Source organism: Lissotriton helveticus, chromosome 1_1 (genome assembly GCF_964261635.1).
Source record: "Lissotriton helveticus chromosome 1_1, aLisHel1.1, whole genome shotgun sequence".
NCBI classification, from domain to species: Eukaryota; Metazoa; Chordata; class Amphibia; order Caudata; family Salamandridae; genus Lissotriton; species Lissotriton helveticus.
This window is the reverse complement of record NC_136057.1, coordinates 88160430-88185339: the sequence shown is the minus strand read 5'-3', so window position 1 is coordinate 88185339 and position 24910 is coordinate 88160430. Positions and strand designations below refer to the sequence as shown.

Here is a 24910-nt window from a genome sequence, read left to right as displayed (position 1 = left end):
GTTCTGAAGTCTCAGGGACACAAAGACTTCACCACCAGCTCCCCCTGAATTTCACACTGCCTCTGAGATAAGCTTGTCTGCTCATGCCAAGCTACCAAGGGGGTGAGCAGGGGTTATGTTAGAAGTGTAGCCCTGTACCCTGACTAGAGGAAGGGTCCCTATTTGGTCAAAGGTACCTACCTCTGCCAACTAGAGACCCCAATTTCTAACATTGGTGGTCAGGAGTGAGGATTTGGACTTGCATTTGTAGCTCATATACAGTGATTGGTGTACACTACTTGTGAGTGCAGACCATAACGCAACCACATACTTTTTGGTAGAATTTTCCTTGGAACTTCTTTTTGCTTTTTGAGAACTACCAACTGTTTTTCACCATGAGCAAAGCAGCATCCACTGCACCTGTTGACATTAATTTCGAAGAAGATAGGATTAACACTTACACTGCATCTTATCTCAAAGCTGCTTGCAGGAAATTTAAAGTCTCTATGAAAGGCCTCACCAAGAAGGAGGAATACCAGAAGGCGCTGAAAGCCTGGGTAGAATGTAGGAATGCCACTGAGCATCCTGAAGAGCCTAGGGAGGAGGCAGAGAATTTAGATGGGCAGCTAGAGGGGCCAGTGGGCCTGGATGAGAGGAAAGTGCCTTCCAGAGCAGGCACCAGTGTTTCTTCAAAGGACCTGTCCCCAAGAGAGTTGGAGGACAGGGAGAGAGATAGAGTGCATAAAATGGAGCCGGTGTAAAGGAGCAATTTTTGCCAATAATCAGGCCATGCAAGCTCATTCCTCTTGGGACCAAAAGATACAACACTCCACTCCACACTACTTACCCCAAAAAAAGGACTAATAATAATACTATACCTTGCCGAAAGGGCTCATACACACTACAATCTCCCTAGAGACAGGCGTTGTGTGTGAGGCAATTTGCTGCTCCTCTCCGCTACAGAATACTCACCTAGGAAGAACCACATATACCCAATGCACAAATACACACAATGCCTTTCACAACAAGGCTGGGGGTGGAAGAATTAGAATTTCACTCCTTGCTGGGAGCCGGTTTCCCTCACGTATCAACAATTTCCCATTGGAAGGGAATTCACCCATCCTTCCGTAAGCACTTGGTAAAAAATGGCCCGACCTTCCTCCACAAGGAACACAAACAAATAATTATATACTCTGGGGTTTCTTTATTAGTATCATGAATACACGGTATGCCAAATTGTATTATAAGCAAATATCCATCCTCAAACTATCACCTAGGCAATTGCTAAATGCAATCAGTAAAACATATATAGAACACATATGAATATAAATGTATAGAACCTGAAAACATAAGAAGATAGTTAGATAAGAATAATAGAAATATAAGAATTAGTGGAACACCTCACCAACTGTCTGCTCATCCCGCTTCCACTTTGCCAGAGGGGAGCCCATTTCTCCGGCAGAATCAGGAGACAGAGTGACACCATTTGTTCCACCGTCACATCTCCACGTCTGCCCTGTGATGGACTTTCAACGAACAGAGCTCAGACACCTCCTTTAGTACTAGTGGGAACGTAAGACAAAGCCCCTATGAGCCTCGCCCCCTATTTCCCATCAGATTCCATACCACTCCGCACCAAGGCCACAGCTTCAGCTGGCCAGGCGTATGTTATGACTTCGGAGCAGAGTACATTCCTCTGACAAGAAACGGTTTCTACCAACATGCGAAGTGCAGAAAACAAGTGAAAAGCAAAACATGGCTTCTCACCTAGAAACGTTCAGAAGATGACGAAAGCCTAGAAAATGGAGTCGCTCAAGCATAGGCCTCTATTCCTGCAAACAAGCAAAATTAGTATGCAAGACGGCATAAGAGTATGCCAAAGCCGTTAGGCAAGCACTGCCATGAAGCCAGATAAAGTTGGAAACAGAAAAGGCAGAATTAAGCCCTACTTTGTAGCGTATTCATACTATTCAGGCCTATACATCAGTATATTGGGTCAGAATATACTGAGATGGTGATGGGCAATGGTCATAATTGGGCCATTCAACCATATAAATGGCACATTCATTACATTCCACCCATGACCATTGTCCAACACCATCGAATCAAACAAAATCATTAAACAGTACGCAATCATTGCCAGAATAATAGGAGACATAAGTGAAAGATCTAGTTAAAGTACCAGGTCGAAACATACTTAAAAGATTAGGTACACATTGAATTCAACAACATATTGCAATTAGAAAGCAAACGACCAATAGTGCACCACCCAAAATGGAACGAAGTAAACCAAGATCAGGTAACCACCCAAAGAGCCAATCCCACCATCCCTGATCCAAATTTTGTCAGACTTCTGAAGATAATTCAGGTAAACCATTAATATGAGACTGGATAGATTTAGAGTGGTCAGAAAGATTAAAACAACATAAACCTTCAAAATCGGAGCAACCATGATTATGTTTTAAAAGTAAGTAATTAATGGCAGCTCTATTCTGCAAAATAGCTCGTCGTTCACCCTGTGCATCGAGTAAAAATTCAGATAAAGCAGTCGAAGTGTGGTTGATTGACTTAACCATGAGACAAGCTAATCTACTAATAGCTCTAGAATTGTAAATTGATAGTCCAGGGATGCCTACAATTGAGGCAGCTAAACTAATATATTCAGATTTAGAAATCAAATGCAAATTAGATTTGCAGTGTTCATCTAACTGAGGAGCCTCACGTACAGTCCGACTATGAATAGAAGGAGTTAAAGAAAACATCATCAAACTAAGTCTTGTTAAAGCACACGGTCCATCAGAAATGTTCGCTGGAATAAAGGACCGTAAAATATTTCCACATGAAAAGAGCCATACGGTTGGCAATAAGATATTTCTATAGTGACTAATAGCAAAAACAATATTTTTGCAAAACACAGAATTATGAACACATGTTAAGTTTACGATTGTGGCACAAAGTCCGTACATGTTGAGAAAGTGCAGAAACATTTTCTAGTTTAATCTGTGCACATTTGCCAATTAACTGTGATCGCACGTAAAATTGTAACAAACATCACACTCAGTGATGTTGTGTTTATCTCAAAGGTCTGTAATTCATTAGATTTAGTAGTCCTTTGGCTAGATTTGCAAAAAACAATAAATTGATAGATGATGTCGTACATCATCAATGCCAGTATTTCTGTCGATATTGTTAACGTTGAAGATATTCATCAAAACAGCAACAGGAGTTGGAACAGTTTCTAAACAGGTTGATGCGATATCAAGAACACTCCTCATGTTCGTCATGCAAAAGTGGGAAGGGTTTTGCACCCTGTGTGCAAGATTCTCCCAAACGTTCAGTTTGTTGGTCAAAATCGAATTCATCCTGTGCTCGCGGTCGACCGTCTTGCCTTGGGATGCCTCCAGCCCACCTTGGCCCTATGCGCACCATGCCGAAAGGAGTCCTGCGACGACAAATCCTGCAGCAGCAATCCATACAATGACCTAAAGAAAGGAGTCAAAAACAGGTATTACTCATTCTCGAAGATAACATTTATCTGCTGGGACGCAGTCCCATTTTTACTGTCTAGGTTTCATGACCAATATTGTATTATCACTGCCCGTGGCAATTACTTCAGCCGGTTCGGGGGGTTGATTGGGTGACTGAACCCACACTCTGGCTCCTGGATTTTTATCAGTGAGTCAAAACCTCCTTCTCCATGTACAGTCAGGAGCGTTGGGGCAGTTCCCTTACTGACCACACCTCCCAAAACTGGCATTATGACCAACTGGGCAACTCGGTCTCTGGGCTGGATTATTTCTTTATTTCGGCCAGTTTGGCCATAAAAAACACATATACACATTAAAGATAAAACATTCATAGCAACATACATAGTAACAATTAATTAAAAAGTAGTGTTAAAAATAATCTTTACAATCTCCATTTAAGATACATTTCATTTTGGCAGAGTTTTGTAAACATATACACGAGTCCTGCTCAGAGTACCTGGCCATGTTTCTTACGGATGATGTAAACAGAGTAAAGGAACCTACTTATGCTAAATACAATGTACTGGGTTGAATTACTTTTCATGACCCTATAGGCTATAGAACAGGATCTGGTTCCTAAAAGGTTACACATTGGTTTTAGCCATTTCTTTCTAGCGTTCGTGTACGCCCCACATATAAAAAACATATGAACCTCATTCTCCGTGCAGGCATTGAAACACATAGGACAACACCCGCCTTTAACATTCAATTCTCCCAGTTTTTTCTGTAACCATCGATCTGTGTTATAATTCAGCATAAGTATCCCATATCTGAACTTTAAGTAAAGGGACTTTGCGATAGGTGGCTCTATCTCGTCCAAGAATGATTCAAAACGGAACTCATCCTTGAATGATAGAAAGTCCTGGACTGCGGACCCTACTCTACTTCCATCTACTAATTTGTCACTCATGTAAGTCCAGAAGGCTCGCTTGACTATTAATTTGGAAGAGGTCGGTAAATTTTCAGGCGTCTCCCACATTGAGTATAAGCCCAAGAGGGTAAACCATTTTTTGATATGCACAAGCCACTGGATAGAATTAAAAGAATCAAGTTTTAACAGTTCTTGTAGACCATTTCTGTATTCTACCAATTCTGGGGTGGTCCATAACCTAACCCAAAATATTAGTGGTCTTAAAATGGCAAAATAATCTGTTCTTCTGAAATTCAGGTCAAGTTGTAGGGGTATTAAAGGTGTGCTATTTGGGACCCTTACAATGGCACGCATAAATTTGTTGTCCAGGCTTTGAAAACTATCTTTTGCCCAAGGTCCCCATATCTCTGCTCCATATAACACAGCAGATTGAATTTTAAATTTAAAAAGTTCTAAAACAGGGGTTACACTTTTACTTGTGCTGGCATTCAGTTTGCATATAATCGGTTTGACATTGTGAGCATATGATATCTTACTTTTCTCAATTTGGGCTTTCCAACTTAGTTTCGAGTCAAGTGCAACGCCCAAATAGGAAAAGTTTTCCACAGTACCTAATTTCTGACTGTTCAAGGTCAAGAACCCTCTGTCTGGATTACTGGGATTTAATGACATACATTTTGTTTTATCTGCATTAATTTCCAAACCCTTTGTCGTGCAATAACAGCTAAAGGAGTTAAGAAGTGCCTGCAGTCCCTTCTTGGTCTGAGATATGAGAATGGTGTCGTCTGCGAAGAGCAACGCAGGCACCCTTTCTCCATTAAGCTGCGGGGAATCATTAGTACAACTATTCAGATAATCAGGGACATCATTAACAAACAAAGAAAACAAAGTAGGGGCCAAAACACACCCCTGGCGAACCCCGCGTTCAATGGGAATGTTTCGCGTCAGCTCACCATTTGGACCCCACCTAATATTTGCAACGTTTCCAGCGTGCAACTCAACTATTTGAGCCAGGAGGCATCCTGGTAGACCCACTTCACTTAATGTTTTCCAGAGGAGGCTGCGCGGGACAAGATCGAATGCAGCTTTCAGGTCAACGAAAGCTACATACAGGTGACCTTTCCTAATATACACGTACTTCCAGATCAAACAACAGAATCGAAATATTTGGTCTATAGTGCTGGTCTTACTCCTAAACCCAGCTTGGAATTTGGAGATTATATTAGAATCGTCCAGCCAGTCGTTAATCCGGAATAACAGATGTTTGGCATATAGTTTTTGCAGCGTATCCATAAGACTAATTGGTCTATAATTAGAAGGTGTCAGTCTATTCCCCTTTTTAAAGATTAACACAACTTCCGCTGCACGCCAACTATCTGGAAAGCAACAATTTGTAGACAAAACATTAAACAAGCGGTTCACGTAAGGGGCCCAGACTCCTACATCATGTTTATATAGATCCCCCGGTATTTTATCTGGGCCTGGTGCTTTAGTGTTTTTTAGTTCGTTAATTGCCCTTACTGTTTCCTCCAGTGTAAAGTTAAGGGGTTCAATAGGAGGGGGAGACCATATACTCCTGTTGTTATCGCCATCGTATTGTTTGTAAAGAGATGTGAAATGGGTCACCCAAGTCATTTCATCCAGAAACATGTCTTTCACAGCTCTACCTGCGTGCCCCTCATTTGCCACCAGCCTCCAGAATCCAACATTATCGTTGATTTTTGCAGCAGCTAACATTTCAGCCCAGATCGACTCCTCCCACAGTTTTTTTGATGTTCTTTGGACACGTTTGTATTCCTCCCTTGCAAGTATAACTTCTTCTTTTGACTTATTTTTGATGGCAAGCAATAAGTTTCTCTTAGCAATCCTGCAAGAGTGGTCGTACCATAATTTTCCATGACTGCCCACTCTTATGTTTTGTTGTTTTTTCCTTGGCATTTTTGACAGGTATGTTTTTAATTCACTAAAGAAAACATTATGGAGTTCAGTAAAGTGATCAAAATGTACAGGTAAAAAGAGCTATGTGTGCAAACGTCTGCTCAAAGAGAGAATACACCGCTGCCAAAGCCTTACCATCTGCCAAAATGCGGGGCCATTTTACTGCGCGTCTATTGTTATTTATGTGAACATCCTCACACATTCTTCCGTGGATGTGCTCAGTTGGTGAGATGATAGTATCATTAAACAGAAGCACATCAATGTGAAGTTCCAAAGGATAGTGATCACTTTCCCCCCTACTTGTCACTTTTAAGTCAATCAAAAAATACCTGATACAAGTATAAAGTCTAAATTGCTGTTGGCTTTGGGGAAAGTTGGTTGTTTTAACAAATCCGAATGGAGACGGCCGTTACATGCCCTGAGACCATGATCTGCAGTTAGCCTTAGTAATTGGCCGGCCAAGGTAGAGTACTTGACAAATTTTGAATTTTCGAGCTGGGGAATTTTGTAAGCTTGGTCTTCATCTTCAAAAACATCATTGATGCCAGGAACAGGTTCGAAATTACAATTTAGATCTCCTCCCAAGATAACCGGAATGTCTCCAACTACATTTTTCAAAAAGAGATCCAAAGCTTCCAAAGTAGGTGAGACCTTAGAATGACCAATTGGTCTGTTGTATACATTAATGATGTAGCATTCATTTCCGTTAGGGGGAGTAACCTTTAGGGCCAAAATGTCAGGAGTGCCTGTATCAATAGATTCAACCCTCATGACCAGAGTGATTTTAAGCCAGATGATCAGACCCCCTGATGGTCTTCCTCTGTCAGACTGGACTGCCTCAATTCCATAAGTTTTGTATCCAACTCGGTGTGGAATTACAGTCGCCCAGGTTTCTTGCAGCAGACAAATATCACTGGTGTCGATATAGTCTGCCCATTCGGGGTCCTTTAAGTTCTTGGCAACACCAGCAATGTTCCATGATAGGATAAGCAGGCGAGGTGTTGGGCTCTGGTTATCAAAGGCTGACATGATTACCGGTTGATTGCGGACACTACCTAACTGGGGGATGGCCATTTCTTTCTCTACCTGTTTAGCCATTTCCCTAGCTCCAGTAACAAAACCCCCGTCCAAACAACCCATGTCTAGGCTATAACATACTTTGTTAACTGGTAGGGACAGTTCCTTCTTCTGGTGATTTGGCATTATCCTACGCATCCTATCCTTGACATCCTTGTTAACATCAAACATTCGTTGGTCTATTCTGGGATGAGAATTGTCATTACCAAGATTACAAAAGTTGTCATATAGCTTGGAAATACAATCTGGCATGATTCCAAGTCAGTCGACGGCATCTAGACAACTGTATCTATTAAAAGTGGGAATGCCAGACCACATATTTTGATCAACCTGTCTAGCCATGTTAGGTGCGTGACCATGATACTGATTAACAGAATTCCAGTTGGAGCCATATTGAATGGGCCTGGGTGGAGGGTAAAAAAACGATAGAGGTCTAGCTTCAATGGATGGTGTTGCTCCATATGATTTCCATTTGCAGATCTGTTCAGCACTATGGGGTTCCTCAAAAGATATGACGATACAATCACCCATAATTGATTTGGCCATGGGACCTACCCACGGTACCCTCCGAACCATAAGGATTTTGCTTTTCAAGTGGTTCGGAATGGGTTTATTTGCATTCAACCAATGTATCACTTTATTTTTTAGGGATTGGAAGTTCTCTTCATATTGACTTTCTAATACGGGCACCCCTGTGAGAACAGCTACAAATGGGCTGGCGTCAGGTGGTAAGTCTATATACCCTCCTTTAAAGTTATTATACGTATGGCTAGATTGGTATTTTGTCTTATTAGTAATATTTACAAAGGATCTGTCAGACAAGAGTTTGTTACTTGCCGGAGTGATATAGGGGTAGGCAGAAGGATTTGATGGGGGTTTCGTTAGGGCTGGTGCACTCTGGATAGAAGAGTGGGTAGTGGCAGCATTTGGCAATTGAGGTATATTGCTATTGCCCTGACTTTTCTGAGAGGGTTTATTAATGGTGTTTACAGATGTAGAAGTTGTGGGAAGTGAGTATGATTTATCAATAGTGTTTATTGATTGTTTAGTGTTTATATGTTTTACTATTCCCTCCTTTTGTTCTTGTTCATTAACTGGGTTTTTATTCGTTGGAAGTACAAGGGCAGGGGCCGGAGCTTGCTTAGGGACTATGGGTATATCAGTACAATTAAGGCTCAAGCTTGATAAGGTGATGACACTTTTCTCTACCTCAAGCAACTGGTTCTCAATACCAGTTAGCCTGACTTCTAACGGTTTAAGTAGTCTCTTAAGTGTCTCCCACACCAATTTTAAAAATTCATCCCTCCCCCCTTCTTTTTCTGTCATATCTAAAGAAACTCTTTGGCCCTCATGAACAGAATGGTCAGCCATTGTAATCGAGTTTTGCTCAACTATGCTATCATTAATACTTTCTTCAGTTAAAGGCGCCTCCTCAGATATACTATTGTCAATAATTGTCCTAGGCATATGTGGAGCACCCCACTTAATGTTCTGACTAAGTGCTACCTTTGCCTTTTTCCTAGCATAGGCAGTTAAGTGTTTGCGTTTTCTCTTATGCTTTAATGACGCCTTAACTGGCACGTGGCTTTTGTTAGACCCTTTTTCAACCAGTACTTTAGGGTTCGCCTCGTTTTTGGTACCCTCGATACTCTCTATCGTGAGATCCAAAGGAAGAGGGCTTCCGGGTTCAGAACTAACGGAGGGCCCAATGAAATCATGATTGATAAGGGGGGTTGTTCCCTCTGCAGTAGAATGAACCTCGGCCAGAGTGATAATTGCCATGGGTCCAGTAGTACGCTCGGGAGTTTTTGAATTAGCAATACTACCTAAGGAAGATTTTTTCTTAAGTGCAAGCTCAGTGGAGAGCCTCCTAGCACACTCTAATTCTAGTGACACTTTGTGCTGGAGTTTGGTTATTTCGTTATCAATTGAAAGGCTAGTCCTGGTGATGAAATCGTCTAAGGTGCCTGTAGGCTTTTTAGAAGTCTTACTGGATTTACTCCTAGTTTTACGGACAGACATTATGTGGGCTGTACGTGAGGCAAATCAAAACAGGGAAACCAACTATATAGTTCACATAGAAAGGCCAAGAGGGAGGGCCCGGTCCGGTCGTAATCGGTCTATAACGGCCTAAAACGGCCCTGTCTTTGCCCAGTCTTAGCCCGGGCTGCGTCCCGCGCTGTGGGAGTAGAATGTTGTTATGAAGCCTCAGGAGGGCGGGGGGCGGGCCAGCAGGGAGAGCGGACCGGAAGCTCTCCGTCGGTCTAGCAGGGACTTCTGGGAATTGAAGTCCCCGCACGCTCGCAGCCCCGCTGCAGCCACACGCCCGGTACCGCTTTTCCTCCTCACCGCCTTAATGCTCCTCAAGGACGTCAGGTATTATTCCCACCTCAGCACAGGCGAAGGGGCACCCGCGGAGCGGGTGCGCCGAGTTGTAGGTGAGTGAGCCGCTGTAACTCGCTGTCAGTGTAATTTTCCTCCGTTAGGTATGCAAGCAGTTTAGCAAAGTGTCCCACTCGTTTGGCGGCAAACTGCTGTTATGAAGCCTCAGGAGGGCGGGGGGCGGGCCAGCAGGGAGAGCGGACCGGAAGCTCTCCGTCGGTCTAGCAGGGACTTCTGGGAATTGAAGTCCCCGCACGCTCGCAGCCCCGCTGCAGCCACACGCCCGGTACCGCTTTTCCTCCTCACCGCCTTAATGCTCCTCAAGGACGTCAGGTATTATTCCCACCTCAGCACAGGCGAAGGGGCACCCGCGGAGCGGGTGCGCCGAGTCGTAGGTGAGTGAGCCGCTGTAACTCGCTGTCAGTGTAATTTTCCTCCGTTAGGTATGCAAGCAGTTTAGCAAAGTGTCCCACTCGTTTGGCGGCAAACTGCTGTTATGAAGCCTCAGGAGGGCGGGGGGCGGGCCAGCAGGGAGAGCGGACCGGAAGCTCTCCGTCGGTCTAGCAGGGACTTCTGGGAATTGAAGTCCCCGCACGCTCGCAGCCCCGCTGCAGCCACACGCCCGGTACCGCTTTTCCTCCTCACCGCCTTAATGCTCCTCAAGGACGTCAGGTATTATTCCCACCTCAGCACAGGCGAAGGGGCACCCGCGGAGCGGGTGCGCCGAGTCGTAGGTGAGTGAGCCGCTGTAACTCGCTGTCAGTGTAATTTTCCTCCGTTAGGTATGCAAGCAGTTTAGCAAAGTGTCCCACTCGTTTGGCGGCAAACTGCTGTTATGAAGCCTCAGGAGGGCGGGGGGCGGGCCAGCAGGGAGAGCGGACCGGAAGCTCTCCGTCGGTCTAGCAGGGACTTCTGGGAATTGAAGTCCCCGCACGCTCGCAGCCCCGCTGCAGCCACACGCCCGGTACCGCTTTTCCTCCTCACCGCCTTAATGCTCCTCAAGGACGTCAGGTATTATTCCCACCTCAGCACAGGCGAAGGGGCACCCGCGGAGCGGGTGCGCCGAGTCGTAGGTGAGTGAGGTGAGTGAGGTGAGTGAGCCGCTGTAACTCGCTGTCAGTGTAATTTTCCTCCGTTAGGTATGCAAGCAGTTTAGCAAAGTGTTATTAAATCCAGATCACCACTGTTCAACAGAATAATGTTTATTTCACCTTGGTAATCAGAATCAATCACGCCACTCTGCACCTGGATGCCTTTCAGTGCTAGTCCAGAGCGTGGGGCGATCAACCCAAAGTGTCCTGCTGGTATTTGGACACCAATTCCAGTTTCAATAAGAACAATGTTTCTTGGTTTCAAAGTATGCTGCTTCAAAGTATGTAAATCCAGACCAGCAGCTTCAGGGGTCGCTCTATGTGGAGCCAAGATTCCGGCAGATATTTCCCAATAGATTATCGTGGCAACTGCTGTGTGGGGCTAAAACATTCACAGAAGGAGTTAACGTTCCCATTAAGGGAGTTTCAGAGTTGTTCAAAGGACGATTATTCAGAATTTGTAAACGATCAAATAAATTATCTTTCCAGTTTTCCAAAGAACCGTTCAACAGTTTTTTCAATTGATCTTTCAAAAGACCATTCATGCATTCAATTAAGCCTGCGCCTTGTGGGTATTAAGGAATATGAAAAATCCACCCGGTATTATGTTGTGCACAATATTCTTGTACCATCGTCCCTTTAAAATGTGAACCATTATCTGCCTGAATCTGTAAAGGAATTCCATAATATAAAATTAACATATCCAAAGTTTTACGTGTATTTATCTGAGTAGCATGTTTGTATAGTGATGCAATCAAATATCCAGAGTAGGTATCTGCAATAGGCAGTCTTCTAGGCTCTTCAGGACAGGTACCAGCAATTAATTCAGACTGCAGATGTTGTCCCTTCAAGTTGGTTAGACTGTCAGGCAGACACCAGCCCTGGTGGCAAGCAAGCACCTGAGTTCTCTGCAGAGCAATTTATTCCTTGGTAACAAAGGACTTTGAAATGGGGCATAAAAGAGGGCTAGATGGACCCACTTGTATACACAACTGGTAGAAACAAGATGTAGTTTACTCTGGCACACTCTCACATTCTGAGTATTTCCCTTACAAGCTAAACACACCAACATGGTTAACACGCACTTGAGATGTTAGCGCAAAGCCTGGACAGGGACATAGAAACAGAGCATTACATGAGTGAGTGAGTATGAGGCCATCCAATGATCCTGATGAAAAGATCTCATCAGACTATTGATCCTTACAACAGGGTGCATTGCCACCACCGCTCTATCTGTTAAACCCATGACAGTTCTCTGTCGTAAAAAACGGGCACACTTGGTGTGACCCTCCAGGTCACAGGACCTGTCCAAGACCTCTCATAGTCCCTTGTAGGTAGGTTGCTTTGTGTGACTATCTATGATTTGCTGAATATACAGAGAAGATGACATACTAGGGTCAGTACTACAGCATCTCTGCATTCACTTTGCCAAATTAATATATTTTAATATATTTTTTATTTTAGAGGCACCCCATATCCATTAAAAAAGACTGAAAAAAAGTTTTCAGATTTGGAAGACATCACAGAACTTTGCATTGGCCAACCGAACCAACTGTCTATCCTCTCCTTTCTCTAAGGCCATCAAGCATGGTTCCCAAAGAGGAAACTGCCCACATCAAGAGATTTGCTCCACTCTTGTATCCGGATATGATAAATTGTTTGCGATCGCCATTGTGGTCAAATACCTTTGATGTGTCTTCGCAGCTTGCAGTTAAGCAGGCGGTGCTCCTTCGGTCACCCTCCTAATTGCACTGTGCAACAAATTACAGACACCTTTTTGTGAGTTGGAAATCCTCAAAAAGAATTATTTGTGGTCGCAAAATTCACACTCTTGAGATTATGCTACTTTTTATTTGACTGTGTACGAGGTTTAAGGTAAGCTCAATACATAATCATTTGTTATCACATGGACTCTTTCAGGTGGCACTTCGCATGTTGAGCTACCAATTTAAACGGGCATCTGTACAGCTGAACTGTGAATGGCATGTGGCTAAGGATATAGGGGCCAGATGTATCAAGCCTTTTTGTACTCGGAAACAGGTCGATTCGCAGAATCAGCCCGTTTGCGAGCGGAAAAAGCACTTTTCCTATGAATGAAAGGCTTAGGAATTCACAATGTAGGTAATCTTTATTTTTTGTGTTTACCCAAATTGCGAATGCAAATCGGGATTCGCAATTTGCGAATCCCTATTGCACATGTAAGAAGCCTTAGCTAGATGCGAACTGTGCATTTAGGAAGCGCTAATTACCATCAACTTCTAGTTGATGGAACCATGTGCGAATGTTGAAAAATGCAAAATAAATGCATTATGTCAAAGTGCAATGTTGTGCACACATGCCCGTAAGGCATGTGTCCCCTTTAGATGTGCACTATTTACATTTTGGGGATTCTTCAGGAGGGCCTTAGGCCACCGGGCACCATTGGATTTTCATTCGCTAATTTGCAGTTACCAATTTGGTAATTGCAAATTAGAAAATGCAATACCATTAATTCCTAAGGGCCTGTAGGCCCATTGGAATGAATGGAGTCATGTTATCTAATAGCGATTTGTTATTTACCGAATCGCTATTAGGTAATAATACGGAATCGCGAAATAATATGCGATTCCAAAATAGTGATTCGGTAAAAATCGCTATTTTAGAATCGCAAAATTCTAGGCACATACACCTGGCCCCTAAAGTCTTACCCCATCATTGTAGTTTAAGCACAGCACACTGCTTATAATATTGTGAGGTAGGGAAAACACTCTATGTACTGAGAAAATGCATTAAAAATAATGGAACGTTGATAATCCTATTTAAAACCTTCTCATACCAAGTTTTTCCAGAAGAGAAGTCTGTTCTTTCTACCAGATGTGATAAGGTCTGAAACAAACAAGATGGAATATATTAAACCAGGAGATTTGTTTTTCATAATTCCCAGCCTCCCCTTGTGACAAATTGTTTTCTCAAGATCTATCTCGTCTTTGTTTAACAGTATTTGGAATAACAAATCAAACTAAACACTTTAAGTAAGTATGTGATGGAAAAACAGGACTGTAACCCAACAATGCAATTAATTTTACACGTGGTGAAAGGACATCCCGTCTCAGAGTGCACTCACTGAAAGATGATATATTGAGAATATTATTGACTGATAAACAAGGAGACTTGTGCTGTGGAGTTAGGACTCCTACTTCACTACATAGCTTGATCAAGATGTGCGTTGAACAAAAACTTTTCTTGTCTTTGAGGTAATGTTCACCTGCACTCATTATTGGACCTACATGAATCAAGTTGTATTTCGGAAAAAAAAGGTATTTAGGTGAATAATTGAATGAACTACATAAGAAACTGATGAACTACAGCTACCTTCTTGAATAGAATGCTGTTAGTTTTGAGAAGACATGGGTGAACCCTCAAAAGCTGTGGATCCATGGCCTAATTGAGCCATTGTGGGAGCAATTCCTGAAGGTTGCAATTTCTGAGAATCTATTAGTGAACCCTCAAAGGTTGAAATTCTGACACTTTTAGCTGCAGGTTTCTAACCTTTTGAATATTCCCCAGCATCAGAGAAGATCTGGAAAATCTTCAGCAGTACCCCTGTGTGCCTGTGGGTGGTACCGTGCAGTTCTGTGCCAACGTTGTTCCACTTCTGAAGGGTCATAATAGTAAGGAGTAGATGAGTGTCCCCCTAACTGTGTCCATGATTTTGTTTATCAAAACATTTGAATATAGCACCCTTTCTTTCTTAATCCATAACCAGTCCTATAAACCAGACTGAGGGCCTTATTACTATCTTGGCTGACAAGGTTACTCCGTCACAAACGTGACAGATATCCAGTCCGCCAAATTACAATTCCATAGGATATAATGGAATTGTATTTTGGTGCACGGGATATCCTTAACGTTTGTGACGGAGTAACCCATCTGCCAAGATCGTAATCAGGCCCTGAGTGAGTGTGAGAGGTAATGAGATGTGAGAAGGTAATGAGATGTGCCTGTGAGTAACCGTGCAATACACAGACTTTCTATCCTTAAGGGTCTTACATAGATCCATTGAATACACTGCAAAATGGAAAGACACTACAAACCCTGCATTATTTTTCCTTTAACCGCATGCGTGCGGCAGTTATTTTTGCGCTGTGCGGCTTTTTTCTAAAAGCCGCGTTGTTGGACCTAGAGTTGTCAGGTCACCTAGGGTAGCCTGGCCTAGGGTAAGACAGTCAACTATCAGAGGCACATATGTAAAGATTGCACACCACCCAGCAGTAACTCAAAGCAATTCCACTCAAAAATGACGCTACACCAATGTCTTGGAAAAATATGAATTGGTTTAAAAAAATAGATTTGTTTTACTCTGTCTCCTTTACACCAGTATTTCTCCTTAATCGTTTTCACCTTGAGTGTTGGGTCACATTTAACAATTCCAACTTATTCTTCTCGGTACATTTACATCAAGATACAGTACTAGTTTCACCCCTCCTTTCTAACAATATAATGCAGCTAGAAAAGGATAACAGTGATTATCCTAGAATATCCTATGCACCCGTAACTATTATGAGGTCTTTACACTTTTCTCTGACAGAAGGTACTTTTAGCAATACTTCGACAGATAGAACTACCCCCAGATCACTGTTCTGTGTCCGCTCTCCTCTGAACCTGAAACCAAAAGGATTACTTCATCTCATCAGTTACCAACTTCTGGGACTCAGCATGGGGAGCGAACGGGTTTCCTGGGGAAATTTCAAGGGCACAATGACTGAATTTCCCCTCACAATGAGACCTTCTGGGAGGAACCCCTCCTCAGTCCCTCTTAGCGGTAAAACTCTGGGTTTTAGTCTTCCCCCACCACACACTCCTTACTTTACAGTTGGGCCCACTAGGCCAAAGTCTCAGATCGCTGAGCGGAAAGGGAGACCACGACAGAAGTCTTAGCCGGTAACCTCTGGCTGCTCAATCCGCCTCTCCCGCCCGACCAGCCACTCGATACCAGAGCTGGCGCGGGGCGAAGGGCCACACCGGCTGACGAGAGTCGATTCTCGCCTCCCGCCCGTGTGCTCTTTTCCAGCCGACTCCGCCTCTCAAGGACAATCGGCCCAACCAGGCATGCGCGGGAGTGTAGTGGCTCCACACCCGAGCCCGCTCAGCTCCGACGGCTCTTCTTTCTCCGCTCCGCCCACTCCAGGACCGGCGGCTGCCGCACCAGATCTGCGCCGCTCAGGGGAATGCTTTCCTCAGGCAAAGCCTCTGCCTATCTCACACTGGCCCAGGGAAGGATGAGATCGCCTCTCCTGCTCGTTCACGCTACCGGCGATCTCCGCCCCCTACCAGACAGTTCCTGCCTTCCCCCCTTTGGTGAGCCGCTATCCACACCAGCAGCCTGACACCACAGGTATGAGGGGGGAAACTCCGCTTGGGTAAATTGCAGAGGGAAATCAAAGGCAACTACGTCCTCAGTCCATTTAAGGAGCCAATCGAGGGGGTCACAATCAACGATCCCTCCGCATTAACCCTTCCTTCTGCTCGGCAAAACACTGCTAGAGTCTCACTGAGGCTTCCTACTGGACAATGTACTGTGCTCCTCAGCAATACAGTCACCCTCAACCATTCATAACCCTTACTTCTAGGCTAGGGGTTGGTCAGGCGCCCAGGGTCTCCAGGATTCCCACGCACCGGGGTCAGGTCAAGTAACCACAAGGGAGGAAGGGTGGTGAATCAATAAGGAAGCGTCCCTAGACTGGGAGGTCAACCCTTTGGCTATCCTACCCCCACCTTATGCTTCATCCTGTCCTCCAGCTGACTCTCTCTGGCAAGACAAAATGGCTGCCCAGCATTCCGCCTTATATAGGCTGACCCTCAGAGGTCCAGAAAGGGCCAAAAGGTTCTGGAATGCCCTATTCTGTCCTATAGGTGAGATCTCAGGTGTGACAGTTGTGGCAGTTGATGGCGACCATTTTGTGGGTCCCATCTTTTCCAGTCAGAAAAGGGCACCTAGGCCTGAGGTGAAAAACTATGAGGGCAAAAGAGCATCGAACCCCTTGGCGGACACCGTAAAACTAGTAGACACAAAAAGAGTAGAAAGGTATGAGGGGGCAAAAGGGGACAAAATAAATAATACATTGGAGGGACTACCCACAGGCAGACAGGTCTAACACGCGTCCCCCCCAGCTGAAAGTGGGGAGTGCTACCCAACCCCTTGGGAGTCCTCATCACTAAGGCGGAAATACCTAGAGAGACCGTCTGCATTGGCGTGGTCCACTCCAGGCCGATGTTCCACCCGGAAGTCCATTCCCTGTAGGGAGATGGACCATCTCAGCAACTTGGGATTCTCCCCCTTCATCTGCATCAGCCAACGAAGGGGTCGGTGGTCAGTCTGAACCAGGAAGTGCGAGCCAAACAGGTATGGCCGCAACTTCTTCAGAGCCCACACCACCGCAAAAACATCCCTCTCAATTGCACTCCACTTCTGTTCCCGGGGAAGCAGCCTTCTGGATAGGAAAACTACAGGCTGATCCAGGCCCTCTTCATTCAGTTGCGATAACACTGCCCCAATGCCATGTTCTGATGCATCTGTCTGGACAATGAAATCCTTGGAGAAGTCTGGGGCCTTCAGGACCGGTGCTGCACACATTGCCTGCTTCAACTTTTCAAAGGCTTGCTGACAAGCCTCTGTCCAAACTACCCGTGGAGGTTGTTTCTTTGAGGTAAGCTCTGTGAAGGCCGCTACAATAGTGCCATATCCCTTCACAAAGCGACGGTAGTAACCGGTGAGGGCCAGGAAAGCTCGGACCCCAGTCTGGGTCCTGGGGGGTTCCCAGGCCATGATTGCCTCAATCTTTGCCTGGAGGGGCTGCACTGTTCCCCTACCCACCAAGTGTTCAAGGTACACAACCGACCCCTGCCCAATCTAACATTTGCTGGCTTTGATTGTCAAGCCAGATTGTTTCAGGGCCTGGAGAACTGCTTGCAAATGTTGCAAATGGTCCTCCCAACTGCTGCTGAAGACAGCAATGTCATCCAGGTAGGCAGCGGAGAAACCCTCCATTCCGGAGAGGACCTGGTTCACCAGCCGCTGAAATGTAGCAGGGGCATTCTTGAGCCCAAAGAGCATCACACAAAATTGGAAGTGTCCCTCAGGCGTGGAGAAGGCTGACCTTTCCTTTGCTCCATCTGTCAAGGAGATCTGCCAGTACCCTGAAGTGAGGTCAAAGGTACTGAGATATTGGGCAGCTCCTAGCCGGTCAATTAATTCATCCGCCCTAGGGATCGGATGAGCATCAGTTTTGGTAACTGAGTTCAGTCCCCGGTAATCCACACAGAACCTCAGTTCTGGAGTGGTGCCTGGTGGAGCGGCTTTTGGCACTAGAACCACCGGACTGGACCAGGGGCTGCTGGAAGGTTCTATAACTCCTAGCTCCAGCATCTTGGTAACCTCTCCATGAATGCTAGCCTTCACCTTGTCTGACAGCCGGTAGGTCTTTGACTTCACTGGTGGGCTGTCTCCTGTGTCCACATCATGGGTACACAGGTGAGTCCTTCCCGGGACAAGGGAGAACAACGTAGAGTACTGCTCCAGTATCTGGCGGCAGTCCTCCCGCTGTTCAGGAGTTAGGGATGGGGAGAGAATCACTCCCTCCACTGACCCATCCTTTTCTTGAGACGAGAACAAGTCTGGGAGAGGTTCGCTTTCCGCTTCCTCTCCTCCATCAGTCACCATCATTAAGATGACCTCAGGCCTCTCATGGTGGGGTTTGAGTCGGTTAGCATGTAGCACCCGTAGGGGCTGTCGAGGGGTCTTAAGGTCCACCAGGTATGTGGCCTTACCCTTCTTTTCTAACACCTCAAAGGGGCCTGTCCAGCGATCCTGGAGGGCACTTAGCTCTCCAGGCTCCATCACCCACACTTTCTGGCCAGGCTCCAACTCCACCGGGTGAGCGTTGTGGTCATACCACTCCTTCATTACTGCCTGACTGGCCTCCAAGTTGTCAGAAGCTTGCTTCCACAACTTCGCCATTTGGCTCCTGAAGGCCAGCATGTAGCTCACCACATCCGGGGGGGGGTTCCTGGGAGACTTTTCCCATCCATCCTTCACCAGGCTGAGAGGACAGCGTACAGGGTGCCCATACAGAAGCTCAAAGGGGCTGAAGCCCACTCCCTTCTGTGGCACTTCCCTGTAGGAGAATAGAAAACAGGGTAGGAGGACGTCCCATTTCCTCCGCAGGCTTTCAGGCAGACTTCTGATCATGCCCTTCAAGGTCTTGTTGAACCTTTCTACCAGACCATTGGACTGGGGGTGATAGGGAGTGGTGAACCGGTAGGTCACTCCACACTCCTTCCACATTGCCCGCATGTACGCTGACATAAAGTTGTCCCCCTGTCGGACACAACTTCCTTGGGGAATCCCACTCGGGTAAAGATCCCCATCAGGGCCCTAGCCACCACATGTGCAGTGACAGTCCTCAGAGGAATTGCCTCTGGGTACCCTGTGGCATGATCCACCAGAACCAGGATGAACCTGTGACCAGCTCTTGTTGGTGGATCCAATGGCCCTACAATGTCGATGCCCACCCTTTCAAAGGGGGTGCTACCGACAGGAAGTGGTTCCAGGGGAGCTTTCAGCTTCACCCCTGTTTTCCCACTGGCTTGGCAGGTTACACACGTCCGACAGTAGGTGTTAGACGCCACTTTCATCTGAGGCCAGTAAAAGTGGGGGACAAGCCGAGCAAAGGTCTTGTCCTGACCTAAGTGTCCTGCCAAGGGAATTTCATGAGCCAATTCCAGCAGAAAGGCTCGGTACCGTTGCGGGACTACCAAGGCCCTTGATGAACCAGGTAAGGGTACCTTGGATTCATTGTAGAGGAGTCCATCCTCCCAGTAAATGTGGTAGTGTCCCGCAACGTCCCCTGCTGCCGGGGCTTCAGCCTGTCGCCTCAGTCCCTCAAGGGTAGGGCACTCCTGGCCCTTACAGAACTCTTCTCTGGTAGGCCCCCCTCCACATGCCACTCAGCAGGGAGGGGCAGGTCCTCCAGAGAAACTACTCCCCCCTCCACGGACTCCTGGTCCACCACCGCAGGTGGCCGATCTGTCACATGGGGTGTGGAAGCCGAAGCAGGCTTCTCCTGTCTTCGGGTCTGTCCCTTTTTGGCAGCGGGTTGGGCCATTGTTCCAGGCTCCAACCCAGGCGAACTCCCTCACCGGGCAGTCGCAGACCTTGTGCTTACACAGGCCCAGTCAGGTGTACCTAGCATCGCTGAATGCGTCCGGTATTCCACCTCTCTCCAAGCATTGTGCTCCATGTCATTCCCCAACAGACAATCAACTGGCACGGCAGGGCTTACGGCAACTCGAAGTGAACCTGCAACCCCTTCCCACTCAAAGGGAACCTCGGCCACGGGGTAGTGGCCCATTCTGCCGTCAGCCATCGCGGCGGGGTGGAGTACATTGGGAATCACCTGCTCTGGAGACACCAGATGACTTCTCACCATAGTCATACTGGCTCCTGTATCTCTCAGAGCCTCCCCTCTCTGGCCATTGATGGTGATCCACTGCCCATACTTGGTAGTATTTGGGGGCACCTGGATCTTAGGAACCATCTCCCGTTCTCCCAGGGACACTAAGGTGACACCCGCCCACTAACCCCCCTTATCTAAGGGCAACTCCTCCCCGAGCGCTACACTAGCTACTCCCGGGGCTTTTCCTCCGGTGGGAGGGGGTGGTCTCTTTGGGCATCTGACATCCCCCTTATAATGTCCAATACCACCACACTCAAAACAGTGGACAACCCTTGGCTGCTGGCTTTGGCCAGGATGAGGGTTTCTGGGCGGGTTAGCCTTAGGGGTGAAACCTGTTCCTTTTCCCTGGAAACTGTTTTGGGGACCTTTAGAGAACTCTTGCTTTTTATCTCCCCCCTCCTTCTTCTAAGGGGCGCCCTGTCCGGCCTTTTGGGAATCCCCTCCAGTCCCCTTTGAGGACACCCGGGTACTTGCCCAGATGTCCGCCTCCTCTGCAAGCTTCCGGGGGCTGGTCAGCTTGCTGTCCACCAGGTGTTGGCGCAGCTCGGGAAAACATTTCTTGAGTAGATGCTCTTTAAGAAAAAGGTCATACAACCCCTCATAATCCTTCACCTCACTGCCCTGTACCCAGCCCTCCAATGCCTTCCTTGCATAATCCAGGAAATCCACCCAGTTCTGGGTGCTTAACTTGTGGCTCCCCCTGAACTTTTGGCGATACTTTTCCGGGGTTAGCCCAAACTTTCTAATCAACGCTAACTTCATAGTGGGGTAGTTGGTCTGCTCCTTTGGTTCTAAGGCTAACAAGGTGTCCCGACCAGTAGGAGGCATGTACTTGTACAACCCACCCCCCCAGTGTTTCTCCTGGATCCCATGGGCTCTTAAGGAGACCTCATAGGCAGCCAGCCACTTGGCTATGTCATCCCCCTGACTATAGCTGGCAATTATATCCTTAGGCAGGTAGGGTCTGGACTCCCTGGTTGGTTCTCTGGTTTCGCTGCCACCATTTGGAGAGTTGGCGAGTCCTAACTGTAGAGCCTTGAGTTCTAGCTCTTTTAGTCTAAGCTCATGAGTCATCCTCTGTTCCTCCTTCTCCTGTTCTAACCTGGCTAACTCCCACTTCAGCTTCCTTTTTTCCCTCCTGTCTGTGAGTTCCGCTTCGGTCAAGCTTCCCCCGGAGACACTACTGCCCCTCCTAGAAGAGGTCATTGGTCCTGGGAGTAGGTTTCCCACCTCAGGGTGGAATAATCCCTCTACCTCTATGACCGTGTCCCGGTCTGTCCCCTCATCCTCCTCCTTCCCTTCTCTGCGCGCTTCCACCCAAGACCTCAAACTGGTCTGGAGTTCCCCCTTCTTGGCACCACGCTTAAAGAACACTCCCATTTGTTGACAGAAGTCTTTTAGCTGGGCCACTGAATACGTGTCCAGTTTTTCCAGTGCAAATTCCATTTTGCTAAAGGCAATTCAAGGTCAAGCACACAAAAAGAATAGAGTTACAAGGGCAACCTGAAGCTACCTCCAACCCACCACCAGGAATAAATTTGGAAAAAGCAAAAGTAAAAATTAGGAAGGCCGCCAGGAGAAAACTCCAGGTGTAGGTTAGTGGATTTCACTTAGTTACTGCAGAGTAGTCGCAACCACAGTTTTCATCCCACCGCTAGACACCAATATGCTGGATCTAGAGTTGTCAGGTCACCTAGGGTAGCCTGGCCTAGGGTAAGACAGTCAACTATCAGAGGCACATATGTAAAGATTGCATACCACCCAGCAGTAAGTCAAAGCAATTCCACTCAAAAATGACGCTACACCATTGTCTTGGAAAAATATGAATTGATTTATAAAAATAGATTTGTTTTACTCTGTCTCCTTTACACCAGTATTTCTCCTTAATCGTTTTCACCTTGAGTGTTGGGTCACATTTAACAATTCCAACTTATTCTTCTCGGTACATTTACATCAAGATACAGTACTAGTTTCACCCCTCCTTTCTAACAATATAATGCAGCTAGAAAAGGATAACATTGATTATCCTAGAATATCCTATGCACCCGTAACTATTATGAGGTCTTTACACTTTTCTCTGACAGAAGGTACTTTTAGCAATACTTCGACAGATAGAACTACCCCCAGATCACTGTTCTGTGTCCGCTCTCCTCTGAACCTGAAACCAAAAGGATTACTTCATCTCATCAGTTACCAACTTCTGGGACTCAGCATGGGGAGCGAACAGGTTTCCTGGGGAAATCTCAAGGGCACAATGACTGAATTTCCCCTCACAATGAGACCTTCTGGGAGGAACCGCTCCTCAGTCCCTCTTGGCGGTAAAACTCTGGGTTTTAGTCTTCCCCCATCACGCACTCCTTACTTGTCAGTTGGGCCCACTAGGCCAAAGTCTCAGATCGCTGAGCGGAAAGGGAGACCACGACAGAAGTCTTAGCCGGTAACCTCTGGCTGCTCGATCCGCCTCTCCCGCCCGACCAGCCACTCGATACCAGAGCTGGCGCGGGGCGAAGGGCCACACCGGCTGACGAGAGTCGATTCTCGCCTCCCGCCCATGTGCTCTTTTCCAGCCGACTCCGCCTCTCAAGGACAATCGGCCCAACCAGGCATGCGCGGGAGTGTAGTGGCTCCACACCCGAGCCCGCTCAACTCTGACGGCTCTTCTTTCTCCGCTCCGCCCACTCCAGGACCGGTGGCTGCCGCACCAGATCTGCGCCGCTCAGGGGAATGCTTTCCTCAGGCAAAGCCTCTGCCTATCTCACACTGGCCCAGGGAAGGATGAGATCGCCTCTCCTGCTCGTTCACGCTACTGGCGATCTCCGCCCCCAACCAGACAGTTCCTGCCTTCCCCCCTTTGGTGAGCCGCTATCCACACCAGCAGCCTGACACCACAGGTATGAGGGGGAAACTCCGCTTGGGTAAATTGCAGAGGGAAATCAAAGGCAACTACGTCCTCAGTCCATTTAAGGAGCCAATCGAGGGGGTCACAATCAACGATCCCTCCGCATTAACCCTTCCTTCTGCTCGGCAAAACACTGCTAGAGTCTCAAAGAGGCTTCCTACTGGACAATGGACTGTGCTCCTCAGCAATACAGTCACCCTCAACCATTCATAACCCTTACTTCTAGGCTAGGGGTTGGTCAGGCGCCCAGGGTCTCCAGGATTCCCACGCAGCGGGGTCAGGTCAAGTAACCACAAGGGAGGAAGGGTGGTGAATCAATAAGGAAGCGTCCCTAGACTGGGAGGTCAACCCTTTGGCTATCCTACCCCCACCTTATGCTTCAGCCTGTCCTCCAGCTGACTCTCTCTGGCAAGACAAAATGGCTGCCCAGCATTCCGCCTTATATAGGCTGACCCTCAGAGGTCCAGAAAGGGCCAGAAGGTTCTGGAATGCCCTATTCTGTCCTATAGGTGAGATCTCAGGTGTGACAGTTGTGGCAGTTGATGGCGACCATTTTGTGGGTCCCATCTTTTCCAGTCAGAAAAGGGCACCTAGGCCTGAGGTGAAAAACTATGAGGGCAAAAGAGCATCTAACCCATTGGCCGACACCGTAAAACTAGTGGACACAAAAAGAGTAGAAAGGTATGAGGGGCAAAAAGGGGACAAAATAAATAATACATTGGAGGGACTTCCCACAGGCAGACAGGTCTAACACGCGTGAGCATGCGAGCGGCACAACTCATGACGAGCTGAGCTCGTCATGAGCAGGCAAGGTGTTAAATCAAATAGGTACTTTATAGCAATCACTACAAAAACATGTTTTGTAAATTCTGGAAAAACATAGTTTTGGAAAACCATGGGAAACTTTCAAACACTACTTCCTTGTTCAGTGCTCTTAAATGTACACACAATCTCACCTTGCTGTCAGCTTTCGTGCTCCCAGAATGGGAGCTAACCACTCTGTGGCTTCGACTGGCTCAATGACATTCTGTTCACACAATCTCTCCAATTCGGGCTCACCACATAATTTTATGTTCACTGGCAGTCTTCAGACCTTGGATACAACAGGGGTTGCATTAGGTTTTAACTTACTTTTGTGGATGTATGATTTGAGGCATCCTAATTTTCTGCTAAATACTTCTGGACACGTGTAAAAAACAGTTGTCCTTGATCGCTTGCACTTGGATTTGTAGTGAGGAATTAGGGTCAAGAACTACACCTAAGATTTTCTGGACTGGCCATCCTAAAATGTTGTCACCTATCTCAGACAAGTACACTTTGCTTAGGGTTTTCTTTCCACAGTCCTGAATATTACCCAAACAGTAGCCTTTCATGATGTGTTGGCCCCCACACCCACTAGGTTGTATGTCCATGTTATTGAACTGGGCTCTATCTTTGAACTTGTATCTGAAAACTGGTCAGAAATAATGGTTAGTCTGGAGCAAGAATCAAACATTGCATCTACAATATCCTTGGGACTACCTTCACCTGACGCATTTATTTGCAAGACTATTTCATCACATATTTCAGATACTTTGGGGCTTTTATACCTTTTCTCGTTTTTCTGGTACCTTCAACATGGAAAAAAATGCCCCTTCCTGCCAAAACCCTCA

At 46.5% G+C, this 24910-nt stretch overlaps 1 protein-coding gene across 2 annotated transcripts in view; it reads right to left on the bottom strand.

The window, feature by feature from the left end:
* Positions 1-1160: 1160 nt before the first annotated feature.
* Positions 1161-24910, bottom strand: part of LOC144754206 (uncharacterized) — a 203947-nt gene continuing 180197 nt past the window's right edge. The window contains exons 5-6 of one of the 2 annotated variants that reach the window (XM_078641830.1): positions 13681-13730; positions 1161-3461 (exon numbers count right to left, since the gene is read on the bottom strand). In XM_078641830.1, coding sequence (XP_078497956.1) covers positions 3338-3461; positions 13681-13730 — 174 coding nt within the window. In that variant the 3' untranslated portion in view covers positions 1161-3337. The remainder of the gene's footprint in view (positions 3462-13680; positions 13731-24910) is intronic. The other variant, XR_013594693.1, reaches the window with a different exon arrangement.